The sequence below is a fragment of the Platichthys flesus genome, chromosome 14 (genome assembly GCF_949316205.1).
Source record: "Platichthys flesus chromosome 14, fPlaFle2.1, whole genome shotgun sequence".
Taxonomy (NCBI): Eukaryota; Metazoa; Chordata; class Actinopteri; order Pleuronectiformes; family Pleuronectidae; genus Platichthys; species Platichthys flesus.
Genome location: NC_084958.1, coordinates 10896358 through 10919093, shown reverse-complemented (window position 1 = coordinate 10919093; position 22736 = coordinate 10896358). Strand labels below are relative to the sequence as shown.

Genomic DNA, 22736 nt, shown 5'->3' with positions numbered 1-22736 from the left:
GTCATGGCCTCAGATTTAGCAGTGCTGATCCTCATCCCAGCCGCTTCACACTCGGCCGCCAGCCGATTCAGTGAGTGCTGAAGGTCAAAAGCCGATGATCCAATGAGGACCACATCATCCGCAAAAAGCAGTGACGAGATCCTCAGACCACCGAACTGCAACCCCTCCCCACCATGACTACGCCTCGATATCCTGTCCATGTATATCACAAACAGGATTGGTGACAAGGCACAGCCCTGGCGGAGACCAGCACCCACTGAGAACGAAACTGACTGGCTGCCGAGGACCCGAACACAGCTCTCGCTTCAGGAGTACAGAGATTGGATGGCCCTGAGGAGAGACCCCCTTACCCCATACTCCCGCAGCACCTCCCACAGTTTCTCCCGGGGGATCCGGTCATACGCCTTCTCCAGATCCACAAAACACAAGTGGACCGGATGGGCATGCTCCCAGGCCCCCTCCAGGATCCTTGCGAGAGTGAAGAGCTGGTCCGTAGTTCCACGTCCGGGGCGAAAACCCAATTGTTCCTCTTCAATCTGAGGTTTGACGATCGGCCGAACCCTCCTTTCCAGCACCTTGGAGTAGACCTTACCAGGGAGGCTGAGAAGTGTGATACCCCGGTAATTGGTACACACTCTCTGGTCCCCCTTTTTGAACAGGGGAATCACCACCCCGGTTTGCTACTCCTTTGGCACTGTACCCGACTCCCACGCGATGTTGAATAGGCATGTCAACCATGACAGCCCCTCAACACCCAGAGCCTTTAGCATTTCTGGCTGGATCTCATCAATCCCTGGGGCTTTGCCACTGCAGAGATGTTTGACTACCTCAGTGACCTCCACCAGGGAAATTGACGACGAAACACCATCAACCTTGAGCTCTGCCTCCAACATAGAGGGCGTGTTATTCGGATTCAGGAGTTCCTCAAAGTGTTCCTTCCAACGTCCGACGACCTCCTCAGTTGAGGTCAACAGAGTCCCATCCTTACTGTACACAGCGTGGATGGTTCCCATTTTCCCCCTCCTGAGGTGCCGGACCGTCTTCCAGAAACACTTTGGTGCCGACCGAAAGTCCTTCTCCATGGCCTCTCCGAACTTCTCCCACACCCGCTGCTTAGCCTCCGACACGGCAGCAGCTGCAGCCCTTCGGGCCTGTCGGTACCCTGCAACCGAGTCGGGAGTCCTCCAGGATATCATATCCCGGAAGGCCTCCTTCTTCAATCGGACGGCTTCCCTGACCACCGGTGTCCACCACGGTGTCCGAGGGTTACCGCCCCTTGAGGAGCCTAAGACCCTGAGGCCACAGCTAGCCACCGCAGCTTCAGCAATGGAGGCTTTGAAAACCGCCCACTCTGGCTCAATGCCCCCAACCTCCACAGGAATGCCAGAAAAACTCCGCCGGAGGTGTGAGTTGAAGATACCTAGGACGGGGGCCTCCTCCAGACGTTCCCAGTTCACCCGCACTACTCGTTTGGGCTTACCAGGTCTATCCGGAAATTTCCCCCATTACCTGATCCAACTCACAACCAGATGGTGGTCGGTTGACAGTTCCGCCCCTCTCTTTACCCGAGTGTCCAAAACATGCGACCTCAGATCAGATGACACAATCACAAAATCGATCATTGATCTTCGGCCTAGGGTACTCTGGTACCAGGTACAGAGTACCCTAGGCCTATATATAATTTGTTTACAGACACAGCAATGTTTATTTTAAGTACCACAGTCTTTATATCCGGCATATGAACAAAACACACATGGTTTTACCTCGAGATATTAGCTTAATAAACAAGCTAAGCACATATTAAAATTTAAAATTAAAATAAAAATCCCATACAGGACTCCATTCAGGGTCTCCAAGAAGGCCGAGTACTCTGAGCTGCTGTTTGGTGCATACGCACAAACAACAGTCAGAGTTTTCCCCCCTACAACCCTTAGGCGCAGGGAGGCGACCCTCTCGTCTACCGGGGTAAACTCCAACACCGCAGCGCTCAGCCGGGGATTTATGAGTATCCCCACACCCGCCCGGCGCCTCACGCCCTCAGCAACTCAGGAGAAGAATAGAGTCCAACCCTTATCCAGGAGAACGGTACCAGAGCTGAGACTGTGCGTGGAGGTAAGCCCCACCAGATCTAACTGATAGCGCTCCACCTCCCTCACAAGCTCCGGTTCCTTTCCCCACAGCGAGGTGACGTTCCACGTCCCCAGAGCCAGCTTCTGCCGCCCGGGTCTGGTCCGTCGAGACCCCTGACCTTCACTGCCAACCATGTGGCTGCGCACCCGACCCCAACGGGTCTTCCCACAGGTGGTGGGCCCATGGGATGAAGAGAGGGGGGGTGCCACGTAGTTTGTTCGGGCTATGCCCGACCGGGCTCCGTGGCAAACCCGGCCACCAGGCGCTCGCCATCGAGCCCTCCGTCTGGGCCTAGCTCCAGACGGGGGCCCCGGGCTTCCTCCGGGCCGGGTCACATCTCCTCTTTTTCCATTATTCATTGAGGTTTTTTGAACCATTCTTATTCTGGCCCCTCACCTGAGACCACTCTGCCATGAGAGACCCTACCAGGAGCACAAGGCTCCAGACAACACAGCCCTCAGGTTCATAGGGACACGCAAACCTCTCCACCACGATAAGGGGACGGTTCCAGGAGAGGAGATTCACACACATGACCGATATATGTGGGACCTCATCCCACAGCTGTCTGATGTGATGAATGACCGGGGACGTCCTTATACTAACTAACCTCCCTCTGTCCTCCAAAGTCCAGTCGCTCCTCTTGACTGACTGAGAGTTCATGCCTCCGTGTGGACAAAGAAAAGCTCAATGAAAGTTCATCTTTTAATAATCCATGATTATTTCCTTTCTGCAGAACATTTTCACCTAAACTCTACTTTGACTTGACGTGTGGGACAAGTTAACAGTCGAGGTGATGGTGAGAGCATCCTCCTGGGAAAACAGAATGTCACTCAAAAGAGTGGGCTACCTCTGCCAACAGTTTCTTATCATAGATATCACTTCCCTCACTTTCATTAGAATTCGTTAATTATTCCTGAGAAAAAAAGTCAAAATGTTGAAAAACATCCTATCTCAAAATAAAAAATATTCCTTGATCCACTCCCTTGATGCAGATCTTCTACAAAGTTTTGACGTGTTCTTCCCTGACCCAAACCACAGCCCTCTGGTCGTTTTTGGCGTAATCTTGTTGACAAACCAACACACAAACGAACAGACAGGAAAACATGTCAGAGGTAAAAAGCTCCCTGCTTTGTCCTCGCACCACTGAGTTGCTTGGATGCACCAACACAATAGCCTGGGAGCAGGAAAAGCCTCGGAGGCAGTGCTGTTCTTTGCTTTGTCCTCTACTCTATCCATAGTGGACTGTGCTTTAACCTACATAAGGCTTTCAATGCAGCGTATTATCCAACATCAGAACATTACATAAGCAGGTATCATCTGTGCTGAAACTTCAGTGCTTATTTGCTTCTATCTTTTTTGGAAATATTATAGTTTAAAAATAAACAACATAAGAACAGTTAGTTATCTGACTCCAGTTAAATAAATTATGAACAACTCGTCAATGTGTGAACAACTTTGATAAACAGAGACACATTTGTTTGAACTCAACATGTAACATTTCTCTTTTTGCATGATTCAGGAATTTAGCCATATTCCATATGAATTCAGAATAATTGTCTCTCACTCTTAACAATTATATTTGCCAAATTAAATTCGAGATATAAATGTCTGGAATTATAAAGTACATTTCTTGTCTTTCTTAAAGTGCTTTACGCTACAAGTCACCAAAAGGGCACCCCTCGGTAGGTGAATCAGAGGGGCCGGGCATTGAACCCACGACCTTCAGGTTTGAAATCTTTCTTGTCTAGAAGAATCATCCTACATTACATGGTTCATGGGTGAAACCCTGTGGAGAATTGTTTTTAACTTGCCTGGACTCCACACTGTTCAGATCGATATTAAATTATAAAATTATGTATTGAGGGCAAATTTACAAATAAAAGTTAATAGTAAGTTTACAAGTAATTCAATGTTCTTTTACTTAATTTAAATGTTGTTTTGATGCGAGCAACTTCAAGTTTTCTTTTTTATAATGAGTGCTGTTAGACACCTACTGTATGAGTGACACCTATGGACACATCCATAATGTTTCCCCTTGTTAACAGTCCCTATGCTCAGCAGAGCAGCTACTTATTTATATGAGAATACTCTAGTGGCCCACTAGTATTCAACTGGCCTGAGCTTATTAACCACCCAGAATCCCCTGCTGTCACGGGCCCCAGGTATCCTACAGTGGTGACCCATGTCTGCTGCCTGAACCACAGCTTGACCTCCCTGTGCACCATCTGTAGCAGTGAGGATCGTGATGGAAATGTGGAATTTCATAACCCTGTCTGGAGACCTTTATCAATTATGAGCGCAGTGGGAGTTCTGCAGGAGCCCCATCCGGACACAATCACCGTTCACCAACCATTAATTAAACCAACAGGGAGATCTCTTGCAGCCTACGGCAGGGGACGTGTGGATGTGTGTGTGAGTGTATGTGTGTGTGTGGACTGCAATCTGCTCCAGTGTTTGTACAGTTTTTCTTTTGTGTCAATTAATTACTTCTCCCAGTGAGTTTCTGGAGCTTAGCCACGGGTGCAGACAGGTCACCCGAATTGATCATGTAATCGTAATGCATCCGGATTAATGACGTCATCATATCCAACCTCATAAACCTGTTATTGTAAAGGCAAATATTGATCTTGTCATTTACTCTCAAAAGCTGTTCAGGATTTGCTGGAACTGCATGTTTGTTTGTTTTTTAAGTAGCACTAAAGTACAGTATATACATTTAAATGAAAAGGGCTGGTAAAATCAAATATTCTGTTTTCTACATCATTATATAAAATCTGAACATATTCCATAAATAACTGTCTTTTGTAACTTCCTACCATTATTCAATGAGACTTCATTTCAGCCTAAAAAGTGAAAGAAAATTCTCAGTGATGAAAAAATGTGAAAATGTGCCAGTTTGTGCTGACAAGAAATAAACAGGCAACTTCACATTCATCACAGAGGGCTCCAAAACCATATAACTCTTTCTCCAGGAGATTCAGGCGACAGAAAAAGTACAAAAATCCACCCTAGATGGACAGGGGAACTCTTTACTTATACAATAAATTGTGTGGTAGATCATTCCTCTTTCTTTTCTCTACATGCACCTGTCACACGATACTTTTCTTACTGCTGTATACAAATGATCTCTTACTCAAACTTCTTATATAACTGTGGAACTATTATATGTGGTTAAATAACGGTCACACACACAGAAACTAACCGGTGCTACAACATATTGGCCGAATGGCTGTAAAGGCCCCCCACTGTCCGTGCCCCACACAGCCTTCTTACATAAAGCAAAAGCAACACACAGCTCTGGGCGCTTTAGTCATCCAAATGACAAAAGATTATGTTTGCAGTCCAAGCAGGGCCGGTCGTAAGTGGACAGGGAGGGGGTGGAGAGGGAGTGATGGAGGAAGGGTCGGGAGAGGAGGGGAGGGGGAGCTGGGGCGGATCCCACAAACTGAGAGAGAGTTTAAAAGCCCCCGGCAGAGACAGAGGAGGAGGTTTTTCTGCGGGATGTGACAGAGTTCAGTCCTGAGGCAGGCTGAGTGGGCTGGGGGGGAGCTGTCCGCTGTGCTGCACATTTGCTGCAGCTGCTGCCGGATCACCAGCATCATCTTCATCTTCATCCCCCTGTGTTGGCGATTACATGTCCTCACCTGGGACACCGGCTGCTGAAGTAAGTTCTCTAAGCTGATCGTCCTCTTTGCTTGTTGTTGGATCAATGTGATAATGAAGCCTCTGTTTGTTTGGAGTGAACCTAGATGACAGCGTGTTCCTAGGACCGTCACGTCACTACACGACTCCAACACTCACAGGTCGTCCTGTTGCAAGATGTTTGTTGTGTAACTTCATAACACATAATGACACTGTGATCACTGTTTGTTCTGTACTCCCCGAAAACAATGATCATCTGTCCTCCTTATTTATACAGGATGAGTTCAGCTAATTATCCCATTAACAAGTCATGCAAAGGAGATGACTGCACATTGACACCAGGGAATAGTAGTATACTTTACATATCTCTCCACAGAGGCTGGTCTTTGATTCATGGATGAATTGAATTAAGTTTTAAAATGTGGTGCAGATGTTCATAATGTAAATGCAGTTATATTAGCCACTGCTGTTCTATCTGATGTCTGTCTAATGTTTTGCATGATGTATGATATATCAGTGCAATAGTTTAAGATGCAGTTGGTACAATGGAGGTTTAGAACGGACAGGAATATATCAAATCTGTGGATTCTTACTTTTTCCTCTCTGGGGAGCAGACAGTGAAAAAGTTGAAAGCACCTGTCTTGAATCTCCAAACTAACTTCACTCCACTGCTTTCTGTGATTTAAAAAGTGATAAAGAAAAAGTAGAAAGAAAGTCAGCGATCTCTTCCAGGTGGAGGCGCCACATCTGAGCTGTTTACACACCACTTAGCTATAAATTGCAAAGCTTATTGAGAGAGATAGGGCTGCTTTATTTATTGAATTCTCAGTCCGACTATCGTTATTTACTTCATATTTTCCCCCTTTCTTTTCAATCAATTCCTTGACGTTTTCAAAGCATCTGCCATCATCCACAGGTATAAATGAAAGGTATTATAAGTATTTTGTCCACGAGGGAACACCATATGTCACCACATGTGCTCTGTCATCAGCCTTCACATGCACGGCTACTCGTTGCTTTCGTAAATCTGAATTTTGACTCTGTTTTATGCGTTTTTTAATGGAAAACTGAGATTCTGAGACATTTGTCCATATTCAATTTTTCAGTACAGTTTACTTTTGTTTTCATTTCATCTAAATCAGTCGTGTTCACCGGGATTTATCCGCTGCTTAGAAACCAAAGCAGGTGTCTCACTGAGGATCGATGAGCCGTGAAATTGATGCAGCTCAATCTTTCACGTTCATAACAGCTGTATTTGCGTTGCCTCTCCAGCAACCAAACATCCCTGCCCTCAGCTCGGGTGGAGTCTGTTCATCATCATGACCTTGGGTAACCTTCCAGAGTTTTTAAATGACCTGGAAACACAAAGCCACTTCCTCAGGTCAACATTTAAAGCCACAGATGTGCATTAGACTCACACGTCTGCTGTTTGCTTGAACAATGACAGTTTGTGATATGTTGGACTCACTCACTTACGAAAGAGGCAGTATGGATGGAACCTGTATGATCAGTGGTGGATCTAGGATTTTTCTAAATTAAAAAACATTACTGACCAGACAGGGGGACTCACAGGGGCCAATACGATTTTAGTGCGCTCTGGCCCCACCCTTGGATCCGCCCCTGTCATGTAGTAATTTTAGTTGTGTAACTAATTAAGCAGTTAGTGTTTATAAAAAGCTGTTAGCTTTATATAATGTACAGCTACTAATGTAAAGTCTTAAGCAGCATTAGCAGTTTACACACTCTGACTTACGCTTGTGTCATCCTGTTGTGTTAACTTCATGTCTACTTCATGTCTCTCCATTGACTTTTAGTCTGGCTTGTTCATTTAGCTTCGTCTCCTCCACCACCACCATCTGTCCAGCCTGATGAAACCACAGGCCATTTGATAATTGATACTGAGGCAGGCAGTTTCTTTCATTAGGTCTTCAAGTCCCCTATTAAAGCTTCACTTGGCCTTTTAGTCCATTCATCCGGAGAGCAGGGGAGCGATCAACGTGTCTCTGTGAGGAAGGACGGGGCGGTGAGGAAGGAGAGACAAAGCCTCCTGGAATAGAATCTGCTGACTGGGGGAGTGCACCTACCACAGGAAACATCTCTCCACTCCACGGCCCCTTACAGAGGCCACGGAGAGTGTTCCTGTGCAGGAGAGCTGCCACTCTCTGAGGGGTTCCTCAACATTTTACTCATCCGTCATCAGGGTCTGATTTATTTATCTTGTACTATGCTGTACCTGAGTTCAGGAGAGGGGTGCGTCTGCCTCGTCTCAGTTATTTGCTCATAAGGAAAATTATTCGATCGGACAGAGTGTGTCATAACATTTTTTAAGCGACTTGTGCTGGCAGGGGCTGTTCAAGAGGCCATGGAGCCTCATGAACAGCCTCTCTCTCTGGGCCCTGAAACTGTAAAAATCTATTATTATTTTCATGTTTCAAGGACTGTCCAGCTCTGAACCCCCTGAATCAATCAGTTTTCCCTCGACTCAGCACTTCTGCCTGCTGCAAACTCCCTCTCTTATGTTGCCTCATCTTTATTTTTCTCTTTCAGGTCTTCTCATGAATGATTCCCCCCAAATGAAGAGGTACCTCAGGAGGAAGATGTGTAACTAGAAGAACTCAGGGCAACAAAACCAAACCATTAGAGTGATTCAAATACAAAAACGTTTTCTGAAGTCAACACAACACGGATCATTTACAGCCTGTGAGCACTTTAAAGGATCTGTCTTCAGCCATTCAACAGAGATTTATACTTTAATTTGTAATTTTGATAAAGGGCCCTGCAGCGCCACTGTTTGATGACACTTATAATATTACCAAGGAAATCAAGAACAATGCAAATGATTTGAAGTTGAGGTCACCACCACTGTGTCCATACTGTTAACATTAGAATGATTGTGTAAGAACGAGTGAAAACCAGAGAGGGTCACACAAACACAAGCCAGTTTGATCTAATAAAACCTCACTGAGCATCTCACCAGAGGGCTCATTCATTTACCACTGATTTGCCCGGTGTTGTTTCTGCTGGAACTATTGCTTTGCCCTGGGGCTTGTGGGAGAACACTATTTGCATTTAGTTCCATCTGCTGCCAGATTTCACTATGTGATCCTCCTCCTGGGTTTATAAACACATGACCCCACAGAGTCATGCCAGTCCAGACATCTTCTGACTGCTGCACTAAACGCGCCCAGTGAACAGTTTCTACCGATCAAAGCGTCCAGAATGAGCGAAACTAACTACTGGGTAGTGGACTATGACCTCTCCTCTCCTTCTCCACCTGTATTCCCCAGGGGCCCGACAGTGCTGCAGCCAGCCATGGCGGCACACACAGAGCAGGGAACAGCCCTGTGTTTCGTGGGCCTCCTCTTGATTCTGCTGCTCGTCCTCATGGTTCGCTGCATCCGTATCTTGTTGGACCCCTACGGCAGCATGCCGGCTGCCTCGTGGACAGACCACAAGGAGGGGCTGGACAGAGGACAGTTTGATTATGCATTGGTGTAAAGATGGGGGGGGAAGTGAAGAGCTTCTGTTTCCAGCTTTTTATCTCCTGAAAAATCAAAGAATCCTGGAAATGAAAGTAACGAGATGCTATCGTTACATATTTGTTATTTGTTTGGGGTCATAGAAGCTGCCAGATGTCATCTTCAAAACAATAGATTGGTTATAACGATGGATGACAGGACCCCCACCCCCGCCATGATTTGAAATATCCCGGATATAAATGCTGCAATCAAGATCATTTAAAACCAGAGTCTGTGCAGCAGAGATCGAGAGATGGAACTCTGACTCAGCCAATTGCGAGTCAGCTGTCAATCATGACGTTTTATCCCGTTTTTATATGATCAAATAACTAATTAAAACAAAACTTACCGATGTAACACTGCAGCTTTCAGCGGGACAAACACTGCAGGAAGACAATGATCAGTACCGTAGCGTTATGTTGATCATGTCGTTTTGTATTTCTATAATGTTTTTACAAATCCAAGGCCGAATTATAAATAGAGAGCAGAGCTGCGGCCCTCATTGAATAGAAAAAGTAATCTAATGAGTTTAGAACAGACAAAGAAGTCGTTTGGACAGAACTAGTACACTCTGTAAATGGAGATATACAGTGGAGAGAGTAAACTTTACATGTTATATCTAAAATGTTTTTATTTTTGAAAGTATAGCTGAACCAAAACATTTAATAGATGTCATACAAGATTCTCTGAGACAGTAAACCTTCCTCTTGTTTGTTTGGCCATGCTGGATATCGTGTAGCATTTGTTCTGTCCCTAAGGTGACCCTCAGGTAAAATCATGAAACTTTTGTACCTGTGTATGTCATGTCAAGTTTACTGTGTAAAATTTTATAATACAGAACAGTTAATACAGTCAATTTTATTTTGGCCGTTGCTGTTTCATGTCGCCATCCCTTTAAGAAGCTTATGATCCTTAATGAGGAGGGTCAAGACTCTCGAATGAATACGTGTCATAGGAAGTTATGATTAAAAAACGCTTGTACACCAGTTTCCTCCCCCTTGACCCGCTCTTGCCTTTAGACCCTGTCCAGTGCAACAGCCAAATATGTTCAACAGTGCCTGTAGGACTATGAGAATATGAACTGTTTCATATTGAGAATATGTCTGCTCCTTTGTTTTGTAACATCACTTTTGTGCTTTTAAAGCCCTTTAAATATGGCTCTGAGAGGCTCTTTATAAAGTTAAGTATCAACAATACTTTGCTGATTGTGTAAAAGTTGTTTGATTCCTCAATGATGACCTTAAAAAACTGTTTTAATGAGAAGATACTTAACTGTTCCTGGATGTAAATGTTTGCTTGTAACAAAGTAAAATGATATTTTCCTAATGTTTCTTTACAGTGGCATTTAGCTATTTTTTTATGAAATAAAAGCTTTTGTCTGGTGATGCTTTTACAAAGTCTAATTACTTTACAGATCTACACACACACACACACACACACACACATATTCAGAAATGAACTGATTAGATTGTACACAAGTTGGACTTTACTTTGAAAAAAACTTTCAAATGGTTGGTATTCTGTATGTAGGTAGTCAGAGAGGTCCTGAACACAGGCATATCAGTCTCACTCTGAACTTATTGAGCATAATGTTTTTACAGTACTTTGAAGTATCCAGAAATTACCTACTTGAAGCTAGAAATTTGTGCTATTGATAAAATTTAAAATGCTATTAATAAAAATGACACATGTAAGACAATATATACTTCTTTTGAATTTAATCCAAGAAATCATTTTTCAATTATGCATTGAAAACCGAACGTAGGCCCACATGCGATCTTCCTCTAACTCCGAGTACTCCGTTGCCATCCCCTTTCTGGGCAGTTTGAATGCGTTTACCATAAGTGTCAGTATATGACTGAAGTAGAATTTCTGTGTCGGCTGGCTTGACCGCAGTAAAATTAACATGGGGCTGTCCTCCCTTCTGCCCATTGGATCAATATCAGGAAGATTTAGAGCAAATTAAATCAATCAACTAATCAATCGGATGCTCGTAAAGAAACACAGAGAGTTCGTTCACGAGGGTCGGCAATCACAGAGTTAGAGCAACCCCCCGCCAACACACACACGCAACAAACACACATACACTCACAAGAAATATATCCCCACGCTGAGTAATTTACAACCTCATCACTGCGATTATTTGGGGCAGTCAAATTACTAACATAAGCTCAGACTTAATGAGCAACATTTGTCAAAGATCCACATCAGTCACCATTATGAGGATAGCGAATGCACCACAGAGTATTGTTTGAAAAACACTGTTTCAGGTGCAGTTTTAAATTACAACTCGCTAATGACATGTCATTTGAATTTTCCATCTTCCCTCTTCCTGGTAGATTCCCCTGTGGTTTCATCCAGTGATCAACTTTCCTAATAGGAGGTAAACCATCTGTTTATATGTGACCTCTTCTGGATACTTAGAGAACTGCATGAACAAGTGACCTGTTCAATGTGGGATCAATTAGTGCTCACTTATTATGTTTTCATATGGAAAGAAAAGTAATTGGACTTTCTCTTTCAAAACTAGGACATTTATATTTAAATTTTAAAGATCCTATATGTCCATTCCATCCTCTATTAATATTGTATATTAGCTAGAGTATCATGTTAGCAAAAGAGGGACGCCAGCACAGGATAAGGACGGCCTGTTAGTAAGAAATGTACATTAGTGAGGAAATTAATGTTTAGCTCAGTCATCTGTGGACACAAACCCGGAAACAAACTTCACTAACAAGCCTCCACAGTTTTCAGTTTCAGTAAAACCTCAGCCTCATTGTGCAGCAACTAACACGACTGTGCTTCAGGGGCTTCCAACAATAACACGTCCTTGATTAACCAACAAAGGCCCTCGGTTTCCATTTCCCACACACACACACACACACACACACACACACACACACACACACACACACACACGCACACACACACGCACACACGTACATACATTAATGCAAATAAGGCTGGGTCACCAAAAACATAAGCTCCAGCCTGACATGCATGACAGCCAATGTTCTGTGTTACCATATTTATGTGAAACAGAAAAATACAATATAATGAATTTATATTGCATAAATCTAACACAGAAATACAGAGAATTTACTTTTGTAATAATAATTGAATGAATAAGTGTGTTACTGTGAGAGCAAGGGTTGCAGGCCCAGTTGTGATATATGTCAAATTTCATGTTTGGTCTTGCTGGCGTATGTTTCACTATAGGCAGGTGTGTATAGAATCGAAATACCCCCATGAATGTGCACAGACAAATTTTCAGGAGTCAAAGAACAGTCCCCCCCCCCCCCTCACTCTCTTTCCCTCTCATACACACACACACACACACACACACAATCCCACAAACCCTCAAATAGCCCACATCGAGGCACATGCAAATCATATTTGCATAGTCGCTCTGCAGCACACCATGTATACAAAGCCTTTTCAACACAAAAAGCCCACATTGAACATATATATGAGTCAATAATACACCTACACTTGAGTCCCGAGTCTCCTGACTGATGTGCATGATGGAGAAAAAGAGCTGCTCATCTGCATAACAGTGGCGATGCTATCAGCAGACAGCCTGTCTGTCTCCCCCCATGACAATACTACCAGCTGAGAGTGGTGGCTGAAGAGGAGGATGGGCTGAAGAGGATCAGTGTGCCCGTCTGGGGTTTGTGTTGGATGTAGGTGCAAGTGTGTCTCTCTGATGGTGTGGTGCGTTTGTGTCAATGCAGTCTGACACAGAGGATGATGTGTACACACATATTTGTCCAGGGCCTGGTTTTGTGAGTTCAATAGCAGGCTGTGCACACACTCCCTTCAAACTAGGACGTCCTGGAGGTGTCCTTGCCGATGTATATGTTCTTAGCGTGTGCAGGAGACTTTCCCACTTCAGTATAACCGACAAATAGAGTTTGAGGAAATGTAATGAGATACTCTGATGATAAAGAAGCATCAAATATCCTGTGTTTCCTGCCAGAATGGGATCTCAGTAAAGTAGAGTGCACACATCTGCTAAGGCCCCAAAAACCTTGTGAAGTTCAGTTAAGGAATTGAACTATAGTGGAAACGTGACCTCTTTCTCAGAGGCAATAAAATACAACTTCTGAATGTAAATAGTGAGGTTGGAAGCAAGTCTGTTTAGCCAATGAGGCTGCAGGCTTCATATAGCAGGAAATGCTAAAGGATTAGTCGCATTATAATAGATACAAGTAGAGAGGGTTCATAAACTCAGTGTTAGTTGCCCATCTCCATTAAGTTTGATGACCTTATAACTCACAATGATCCACCACATGCTGCTCAAACCAGACCTGGTGAGGCTGTAGAGTTTCAAAGGATCAAAATCAAGGCTTCTATTTGAATATGATTATGGAGAAGTTAGTCCTAACTGGATAGTAAAGGCCTTTGTAACTGCTTTCAAACACAACTCTCCATATTCATGGCTTCTCTGTTGCTGCCCCTACACTTTACCTCTACTTGAAAATCCTACTCTTTGATCTTGCTTATAATTCAGCCTGAATCGGTGTATGATTCGGTTAATGTCTCACATCAACTGTAGCTCTGCACAGGAGACGCCCTTAGTTTTTCATCGGCCGGTCAACCATCAAGCTGTATCATTCTGCCAGAGACAGACAAACACCGGAAGTTGACGAAATAAAGGTCGATAAAGTAGTCAGCCGTAGTATTACTGAGGATTGGCTGTGCATAAATATGGAGACGACGCTTCGGTTGAAGTAAATCAACGTGTTTCTAGATGAGGAATAATAATTTATATCAAAGTTTTATTTGCATTTTGTTTTCGTCATTTTCCTACCCCAATATACAAAGTCTATTATTTTGAGTAACCGCAGCTTCCTGTCATCACGTCTAACTTGATGAATGCCTGAGCGACTTGTGTGCTGAGTCGTCGTCAGGACGCAGCGGGACTGACGCTCGTCCACAACAAATCAAGAGTGAAATCCACCGAATAAAGAGGATTTTATTTTTGTGATTCAGAGACTGGTCAGTTGGGTTGTTCCACTGAACACAGGTGGGTTCATGCTCTCTGGCTCTTTTCTTCAAATAGTTTACCTTAAACTGGAATTCACTTTCTACTTTGTAGCTGCTCTCAACTATTAGTTTTCAGTGTGGTCAAAATACACAACCTAAAGACTTAGATTTTTTGGTTCTTTCTATTTGAGTCCATGGTTTTACTGTGGTGTTTACGATGAAGTTGAAAGTTATTTTAGGAACTCGCTTTTCACTTCTTTGTAAACTACATGAATAGTTGTTTTATGGATTTATTTACATTATGTAGCTGAGAGATGATCAATTAAATGTATTGTTTTCATAGGGCTGGGCGATAAAACAATATCTACATGTATCGCAATATAATTTTCATCAATAGTAATGTAACAAAAGTACAATATTTATCAATACAATTTGCTGGGACCTATGAATGATATAATTACTATTCGTATTTAGTACTTCTGTAGTTGAGGCAGAGACAGGTTGCTGTGGCTGGTTTTTTAACTATGCTGTCCTTCTTAATCTGAATTCCATCAAATCCAAATACCTCGCTGAAACAGTGGATGAATCATATCTGATTGGTCTGAAAGCTCAGATGTGTGGACATATCTGATTTAGACATCAAATCAAATCAAATCAAAGTTGATTTTCACATGCACCAATGACAGCGTCATTGGTGAAATTCTTGTGACATGGCAGGCACCATCTACGCAGTAGACAGGCTTTTTACAAAATTAAAGAATAATGAGATACCATATAACATATAACATAGTAAAATGAAGCAGCAGTTTTCATCTTCAAGATGCCTGATTTGTCTTCCTCACCTCTTCTCCTCCACATCCACCCACAGTAGAATGGACCTGCTGCCTGACCTGTGGAGGCAGGAATACTGGCTCCCTCCGGGTGTGACCTGGGAGGACATGGAGCAGCTGGCGGACTGTGACCGACCCCGACCCCTGGACCTTCTCTTAGGTCTGCCACTGGCGCTGGGCTTTGTCGCCCTGCGCTACCCGTTCGAGAGGTAGTGTCAGACCTGATGTCGGTCTCTGTGCAGAACTGGGGGATGTGCTGGGGATATTGTCGGTATTGCAGAGGGGGCCATGTACAAACATGACTATCTGAGCATTTAATCACATGTGAAAAAGGCCAGTATTATTCAAATTTGCCCCAAATTTTCATGCAGCATTTTCTGGGTGGCAACAAATCCTCACGTATCTGTACTGTGGCTGTTGTGTTTGTAAGAGGATCTGATCTGGGGGGAGTGAACAGGTGGCAGAGCAGGCATTGTTATCTTCAGGAAAAGAAATCCTTTGGGGCGTGAACGGAGAGAGAGCCCGGCAGAAAGAAAGAAAGAGAGGGAGGAGAGTGCTGATATGAGGATTTTCAACAGATACTTTCAATTATAGCTGTAGAACAAGTCCTGCTCATATGGAAGAGTTTATTCTTTCATCAGGTCTTAATTTTAGTATTTAGTCCAAAGTAAAAGATTAAGTTCAAAGCAGTGGGCTTGTTTAGAGCATAACAAGCCTATCTCTCACACAGACACACACACCCACGCACACAAACACACACACACCAGTGAAGAGGCGATAATTGTTTGTTAAATCTATTTAAACTATTGTAACGTTTTTACTTTAAACTGCCTTAGTCTGGTTTTTTCTATGACCCCATTTTTCTGTCCAGTGAAAACTTGTTTTTGTTTTGTTTAGTCTTGTTTCCATTATATTGAGTTTAAAAAACCTAAGAATTTTTGCAGCCCAGTATGTCAGATATTTGAAGATAAATATTTCAGTTATCACAGGACAGTTATGTATCTACATGTGACATATCTTAACTTTTACATCATATACTGTAGTAACATAACTTCCAAATATGCTGATTGTATTATATTTACCTTACTTTCTCATTATGCTAATTGCACACCAGGACACAGGGACACTAAATCAACACACACTGGTCGAGCTCAATTGTTTACCTGTGGCTTAAAACTGTTTATACAACAAGTCTCTGGCCCCATGACTGTCCCACTGCTTGTGTTTTTATCCTCATCCGTGTGAGCTCCTCTTTTTTCGCCTCGCCCCAAGGTTTGTTGCCCCACCAATGGGCAGATGTTTGGGGGTGAAGAATAGATTGCAGGTGATCGCTGCCCCTTCCCCGAGGCTGGAGTCGTTTTACACCCAGAGGAGCAGAGAGCCGACGCAGGTTAGACTGTAGGACTCTCACACTCAGTCAAACATGCTCAGGTTCTTTTGGGGGATGTTTTTCAGCACCCGTGGAAAGTAACTTTTTGACATTTAACGTAGTAGTTTCTGTGCCGGAGAAGATCCTTTGTCAAACACCTATGATAAGATTACAAAATGTAGTGTGCTGCTGAAAGAAGAGGTGGTTCCCATTCATTTCGTCATATGACCCCTCGAAACAAGGCAGCACCTAGTTGTGGGCCCCTGTCTCATATCGGATGTCTGTGATTACTTGGCAGTTCCTCCAAAGAGCGGTTTCACCCGGTAAATTTGTAGAGCTATTTGAGGAGAATTCACTAATAACAAGGAATAATTCTAAAGTAGCTCCCCAGGATCACCAGAGTTTAAAAGAGCAGCCTTGTTTAGAAAGAGCACTGCACTAGTTATACAAGTTTAAATGTTGGTTTAAAAAAGAAGTCAAACAAAGGAATACATATTTATATGAAATAATCTTGTTTTTCTTTTCTCCTCCACCATTAATCATCTCTCAAACCCCTAGAATTATTACATTACATCTCATTTAGCTGACGCTTTTATCCAAAGCGACTTACATTTTTGTGGGATTCATACCGGCTGCCTTCTTGTTGCAGAGCACCCGCTCTATCCCCTAGGCCACGCTCTCCCCATTAATTATCTTGTGACCGTTTTGAGGGTCTGCCCCGACCAGCGACAACTGTAAAATGCTGCTTACACTCTCATGCATTATGTGTCATAGCTGTGGATGGTGAAGATGGGAGGATTTTGATTTCGATGAAAGAATCTCTCTCTCCCTGCGTTGGCTATGTTTCAGAGTGAAATCGTTGGTTTGATGAAGCTCTGCGGCAAAACCCAGAGACAGATTGAGACCTGGTTCCACCGTCGCAGGAACCAAGACCGGCCGAGTCAGACCAAGAAGTTTGGCGAAGCTGCGTAAGTGCCGTCTCTCCACAGCCCATCGAGTTCTTTAGTTCACAGATCAGTTCCCCTCAAGAACACCCGCTGCTAAACCCAGACTGACAAAGTAGATCCTCATGAACCCAGTGAAGTTCGAAAGTGGGCAGAAGATTAGACACTGAAGTGTTTTTCATTCCAGTGTCGAGAGTTTCTGATCTCATGTGTTGTTTTGCAGCTGGAGATTCTTCTTCTACCTCATTTCCTTCACGGCTGCATTCACCAGCTTGATTCATGTGAGTGAAAAGAAAAAGTGTTAAAGCAATACCTAGACAACAACCCGATTATGATAAAAAATGCATTAATTGTAAGTGAATTAAAGCTTATGAGTATAATTCGAACATTAACGTTATAGTCGTCCTTCACTCTGGTAAAGGTTTCTGTTTGAATCGTCTTTTCTCAACAGAAACCCTGGTTGTGGGACCTCAGGGAATGTTGGAGACAGTATCCATTACAGGTGAATATATTACTTACCTCGCGTCACCGAGTTTGTTCTGTTAGAATAGTTTTTCCGGATGCTCTTTATTTCTCACCAGGTAGGTGAACAGGTCTGAATTTATGTTCAGGTCCAACAATGAGGAAAGCCTTGTTTGAAATATGTGGAGGTGGTTAACTGTGTTCTCTACATATATATAATATTTGTCCCAGTGAAATCTGACTTTGAAGGAACATCAAGTTGGTTGTTAAGAGGAAACTAAACCGCACCAGTTTCCGCATTCATATCACAGAGAGCAAGGTTTCCCCTGTTTACACTAGTTTAATTATTTTCTAGGTAATAGATCTAATAAGGCAATCATAGAGGCCCATGATCAGGAATGTCATGATAAAGAAGGAATGAGTTAGATTAGACTTCTACCTCAGCTCCAGGTTGTTACAAATATTATTGTATTATTGTTATTGTAGCTACAAACAAAAACTTTATCTTAGTGCTGCAACTAATAATTCCTTATATTAAGAATTATCTGCTAAGTAAGGTCTCAAACAATAAATTGCCTGGTGTATTAAAATATCAGGTAAAATATAAATTTTAGTAGTCCTGGGATGCCTGCAGTATTAATTAAGCTCCGATAAACATGTCACAAATACCACACACTGGTATCATAAATGCCTCTCACAAACTGCATATAAAAATGGATGTTATGACTGCACCCCAAAAGTGACGCCAAGGTGTCTTGATCGCCACCTGGTGGTACGCTGCATTATAGATCAAAAATCGTATCTCCTCCACCTGTGTGACTTTTAAATATGCGTCCTCCACAGCCCGTGGAGAGAGCTCACTACTGGTACTACATGATGGAGCTGGGTTTTTATGGCTCTCTGCTGCTCCGGATCTCTGTTGACGTCAAGAGGAAGGTGAGGACCTCTTTGGTATTTTGTGAATTATTGACTAGTGGTTGAATAGAAATTCACATGACTGTTGACATATCAAGGTGGTTGTGAAGTTAACATTCGTCTCAGTGATATAATCACAAGTGGGTAGCTCTGGGCAAAGGTGAAAAAACAATTCTAGCCGACAATGGGTGGGAGGCGGACTGATCTCAGACCTACAGTCAATTTAGAGTCTCCAATTAACCTTACACCAGCCTGTATGTCTTTGGACTGTGGGAGGGAGCTGGAGTAACCACTGTTCCACAGTGCCACCACACACTTTCTTTTGGTGTGTGTGCAAATGCATCCTGGGCCACAGGAAGGATCTACTTTTCCGCTGACGTCCTCTGACCTGCCACAGTTTCACAATGAACCAGAACTACTTTTACACTTCATCACATTTCTCACACGTTGTTTTATTTTCAGCCACAATATCAACACTGACCGCAACATATAGATTTTTCTCCCGAGACGATTGGTTCACTCAGCCCCCTGTGAACAGAAATTACCTTGTGTTTATTTGCATACCACAGATTCGATCATGGTCACTGGAGTCAAATTCTAATGCCAGGTCTGAACTGACAGACCTAGAGCTGTCCACCTATGATGGGATGTCTGAGGACAGATGCTAACATGTGTGACAAAGCATTCATGTTGTTGAGTGTTTCTACGTTCGATTTTTCCAGGATTTTAAAGAACAGGTGATGCACCATTTGGCCACCATCTTCCTGCTCACCTTCTCCTACTGTGCCAACTACATCCGCATCGGCACGTTGGTCATAGCGCTTCACGACCTCTCTGACATCCTGCTGGAGGTAAACCCCCCCCCCAAAAAACATTTTTACTTAAACTGTGGCTTGATCCAAAAAGGTGCGAGTCATGTGAGACTCTAGAGCCGCAGCTCAACAGGCAGAGTGGACGTCACAAATAGAATTAGTCTCTTCAGAACAAGTCACCATGGATTCATCCCCTTCAACACCACAGAGAGAGGAGCTGACTGTCTGCACTCAGAGGTTCACACCGCGCTCCGGGCTCTTCTTAGAAACTTAGTATCCAGCCGGAGATCTGGGTCGTCGCCTGCAGGGAAGTGAACCTGCTTGAGCAGGCATGTCCTGTGACTGAGTCCTGATCTCTACCTCAGGGGACCTTTGTTTACCTGAACAAAACAAAAAACAGTACAAGTTGTGGTTATATTTGAACTACACTGTACATGTGGAAGGAATCAACACAGAGACTAAATGTAGTTAGCCCTTATCTATATTCAGTATAACCACACATGCCTCCCCCCTTATTAAATGTAAATGTTTTCCTGTTTATCCATTATCTGAGTCCCCTGTCATCACTAATGTGAACATGTTACCTCACACAGTTTGCATTGTTTATTCTAAGAAGTCTATTATCTATATCTTTGCAGTCCGCCAAGATGTTCAACTACGGCACAGGCTGGAGGAGAACGTGTGACGCTCTGTTTGTTGTGTTTGCTTTGGTCTTCCTTGTGACTCGACTGGTGATTTTCCCCAGCAAGTAAGTTCCTCTCTCCCGAGGTGTTCATTTTAGGAGGCCTATAACAACTTTCTCAAATGCCGCATGGAGGACTTTTAGACAATGTTCAGACCTGGTACTAACATCCATCCTGAGTAATCCCATCACATTGTGTTCAGCACTGAGTTGAGGTCTGAATGCACCCCCTCCTGAATGCGTCCTGAGATCTGAACTCTCAGAACACATTCAGAGGGGGTGCGGGCCACATTCTTTTTTCTATGAGGAGTCCAATGGGTCCCGGGCCACATATGAAGGATCCCATCACAATTGGGAGACACATTCAGGACACATGTTAATGCCAGGTGTGAACAGGATCTTTTACATTACTGACTATAGTCCTAAACACTTTTTCCAGTTGACTGTAATTATTTGCCCGCTCACAGACTCATCCACACCACCCTGGTGCTGTCCATGGAGACCTTCCAGCCCTTTGTCGGCTACTACTTTTTCAACATCCTGCTGATGGTGCTGCAGCTTCTCCACATCTTCTGGGCTGGATTAATTTTACGCATGGTCTACAAGTTCCTGAAAGGCAAGGTGAGAATCAGAGAGGCCATTTCTAATTTAGACCGAACTTTCAGTAGTTACACTGGATCCTCAGCTTTGTTGTACACATTAAAACCCTGTATCTGCTCGCGCCCTCAGATGGACAAAGATGAGCGCAGTGATGACGAGAGCGAGGTCGATGAAGAAGAAGAGGAGGAGGATAAGGGAGGAGAGGACACCGCTGAGCAAGGGGGAGATTATTGCTGGGAGAGAAGTAAAGACGCCCTGAACTCGAAGCTGTCTATGCTGACCAACAGCTGTGTCCTGAATAACTTGACCAACCACAGAGCATCGGCAGTCGACAGGATGCGCAAAGCTCAGTAGAGGCTCGACCTTTTTACTTTTTGCCCTGTTCTCTCCATCTCAAGGTTACAACGGCCTTGGGATTTATAAATCGAACGACATAACATCAATATGAGTCATCACACTGGACAGGACAATCGGGCACGCAGATGGGGCCGTGTTTCACTTTTAATTAAGAGTGTCATTAGATGAGGACGTGGGTGAGAGTTTAACTGTTCATCTTTGTAAAAGTGCTGACAAAGCAGAGGACATGTTTGATTCAGCAGCGACTGGGTGATGGGCCCCGGCTGTTTCTGCTGCACCTCTGCTGACAGGACTCAAGATCCCACTGGGGCTGCGGCTGCTGCTGCTACTGCTGGGACGACTCGAGTCAGAGTTCAGTGGTAGTAACCCTGACGACATGATCCTTTTAAAGTCGCTGTTCTGTGCCAACTGATGATGCTCATTGTAACTGACACTGCAGAATTTTTTACAGGATTTTTCATACAGCAAACTTCACAAAACAAAACAAATAGTGTTTGCAAAAAAGTAACTTACAGCTTAGAGAGAAGATTTTATTTAAAGTTTTAAAATATCTAAAAATCAACATTTATGGTAGACGTTTAAATGCCAACAAATTATTTGTCTGTTTTTCTGGTTGTCATTTAAAACAATAAAACTGTTATAATATGTAGTTCAGTGCAGTTTTCTGCTGTATTCCCCATGTTTTCAGGTTTGAGACCACTCTCAGCTAGAAACTAAAGGTTTACCCTTTATAATGACAACATTTCGAGCAAGATCTCTTTATAAAGAATTTGTTTTAAATGAAACTCAACATTCCTCAAGATTGAAATGGAAACAAATGTGTAGTCAGTGAAACTCCTGTATCACAGCGACATCTGGTGGTTGTTCCATCCATAGGCAGGGTGCTTTATTTCTAACTTTGATTTACCCAACATAATATAATTTTAGAGTTGAATACACAGAGGTGAACCCACAAGTTCTGTACTTCGGGTTAACAAGTTGTGTATACACGTAAATGGTACATAGTGTTATTGTGCCCATTTCAAACCACAAGTTTTAATTGTGTTATGTACTACTTTGTAGTATTTTGTGATTAACAACCATTTGAAGTGTCACGTTAAATACGGATCATGTTAAACTTCGTCTGAACAGGGGCTGTTCAGTCTGGGTGACGTCAGTCTTTGTAAACATAAATACTTCACTTTGGTAATCGCTAACTTGTAATGTTTCTCTTTAATTTAAACTCAGATTGTATTTACATTGTCGCTTTATAACACCTGTTGTGGGTCGTCACTGCCACAAGGGAGCGCTACTACACTGGCGATCCACGTGATTGCCGGCAAAACCCATCTGTTAATACTATATCGCGTATTGTGTTTAGGTGTCCTCTTGAAATCTTGTGTACATGCAGACAACACACCTACATCACACATAGCACATCTGGAAAAGTGTGATGTTCGCGCAGGATCGTGTCTAAACCAGGGGTCTGCAACGGTTCTCAGGCCAA

General features: G+C 43.4%; 2 protein-coding genes across 2 annotated transcripts; both read left to right on the top strand.

Annotated features, from left to right (window-relative positions):
- Positions 1–5640: 5640 nt before the first annotated feature.
- LOC133968622 (cortexin-1-like) lies at positions 5641–10921 on the top strand. The gene is made up of 2 exons (XM_062404768.1): positions 5641–5794; positions 8320–10921. The coding sequence occupies exon 2, from the start codon at positions 8992–8994 to the stop codon at positions 9268–9270; it is 279 nt and encodes a 92-aa protein (XP_062260752.1). The 5' UTR covers positions 5641–5794; positions 8320–8991; the 3' UTR covers positions 9271–10921.
- A 3287-nt stretch (positions 10922–14208) lies between these two features.
- On the top strand, positions 14209–22446 carry LOC133969043 (ceramide synthase 2-like). The gene is made up of 11 exons (XM_062405370.1): positions 14209–14319; positions 15148–15318; positions 16382–16499; positions 17328–17446; positions 17646–17703; positions 17874–17924; positions 18728–18820; positions 19522–19650; positions 20250–20359; positions 20761–20914; positions 21023–22446. Exons 2-11 carry the CDS (start codon positions 15152–15154, stop codon positions 21245–21247), a joined length of 1224 nt encoding a protein of 407 aa, XP_062261354.1. The 5' UTR covers positions 14209–14319; positions 15148–15151; the 3' UTR covers positions 21248–22446.
- The last annotated feature ends 290 nt before the right edge of the window (positions 22447–22736 follow it).

Excerpts from the sequence above, each read along its gene's own strand:
- LOC133969043 (XM_062405370.1), top strand. The coding sequence starts at position 15,152 with ATGGACCTGCTGCCTGACCTGTGGAGGCAGGAATACTGGCTCCCTCCG. Across the intron at positions 18,821-19,521 it reads CTGTTGACGTCAAGAGGAAG|GATTTTAAAGAACAGGTGAT; the intron begins GTGAGGACCTCT and ends CGATTTTTCCAG. Across the intron at positions 20,360-20,760 it reads CTGGTGATTTTCCCCAGCAA|ACTCATCCACACCACCCTGG; the intron begins GTAAGTTCCTCT and ends GCCCGCTCACAG.
- LOC133968622 (XM_062404768.1), top strand. The coding sequence starts at position 8,992 with ATGAGCGAAACTAACTACTGGGTAGTGGACTATGACCTCTCCTCTCCT.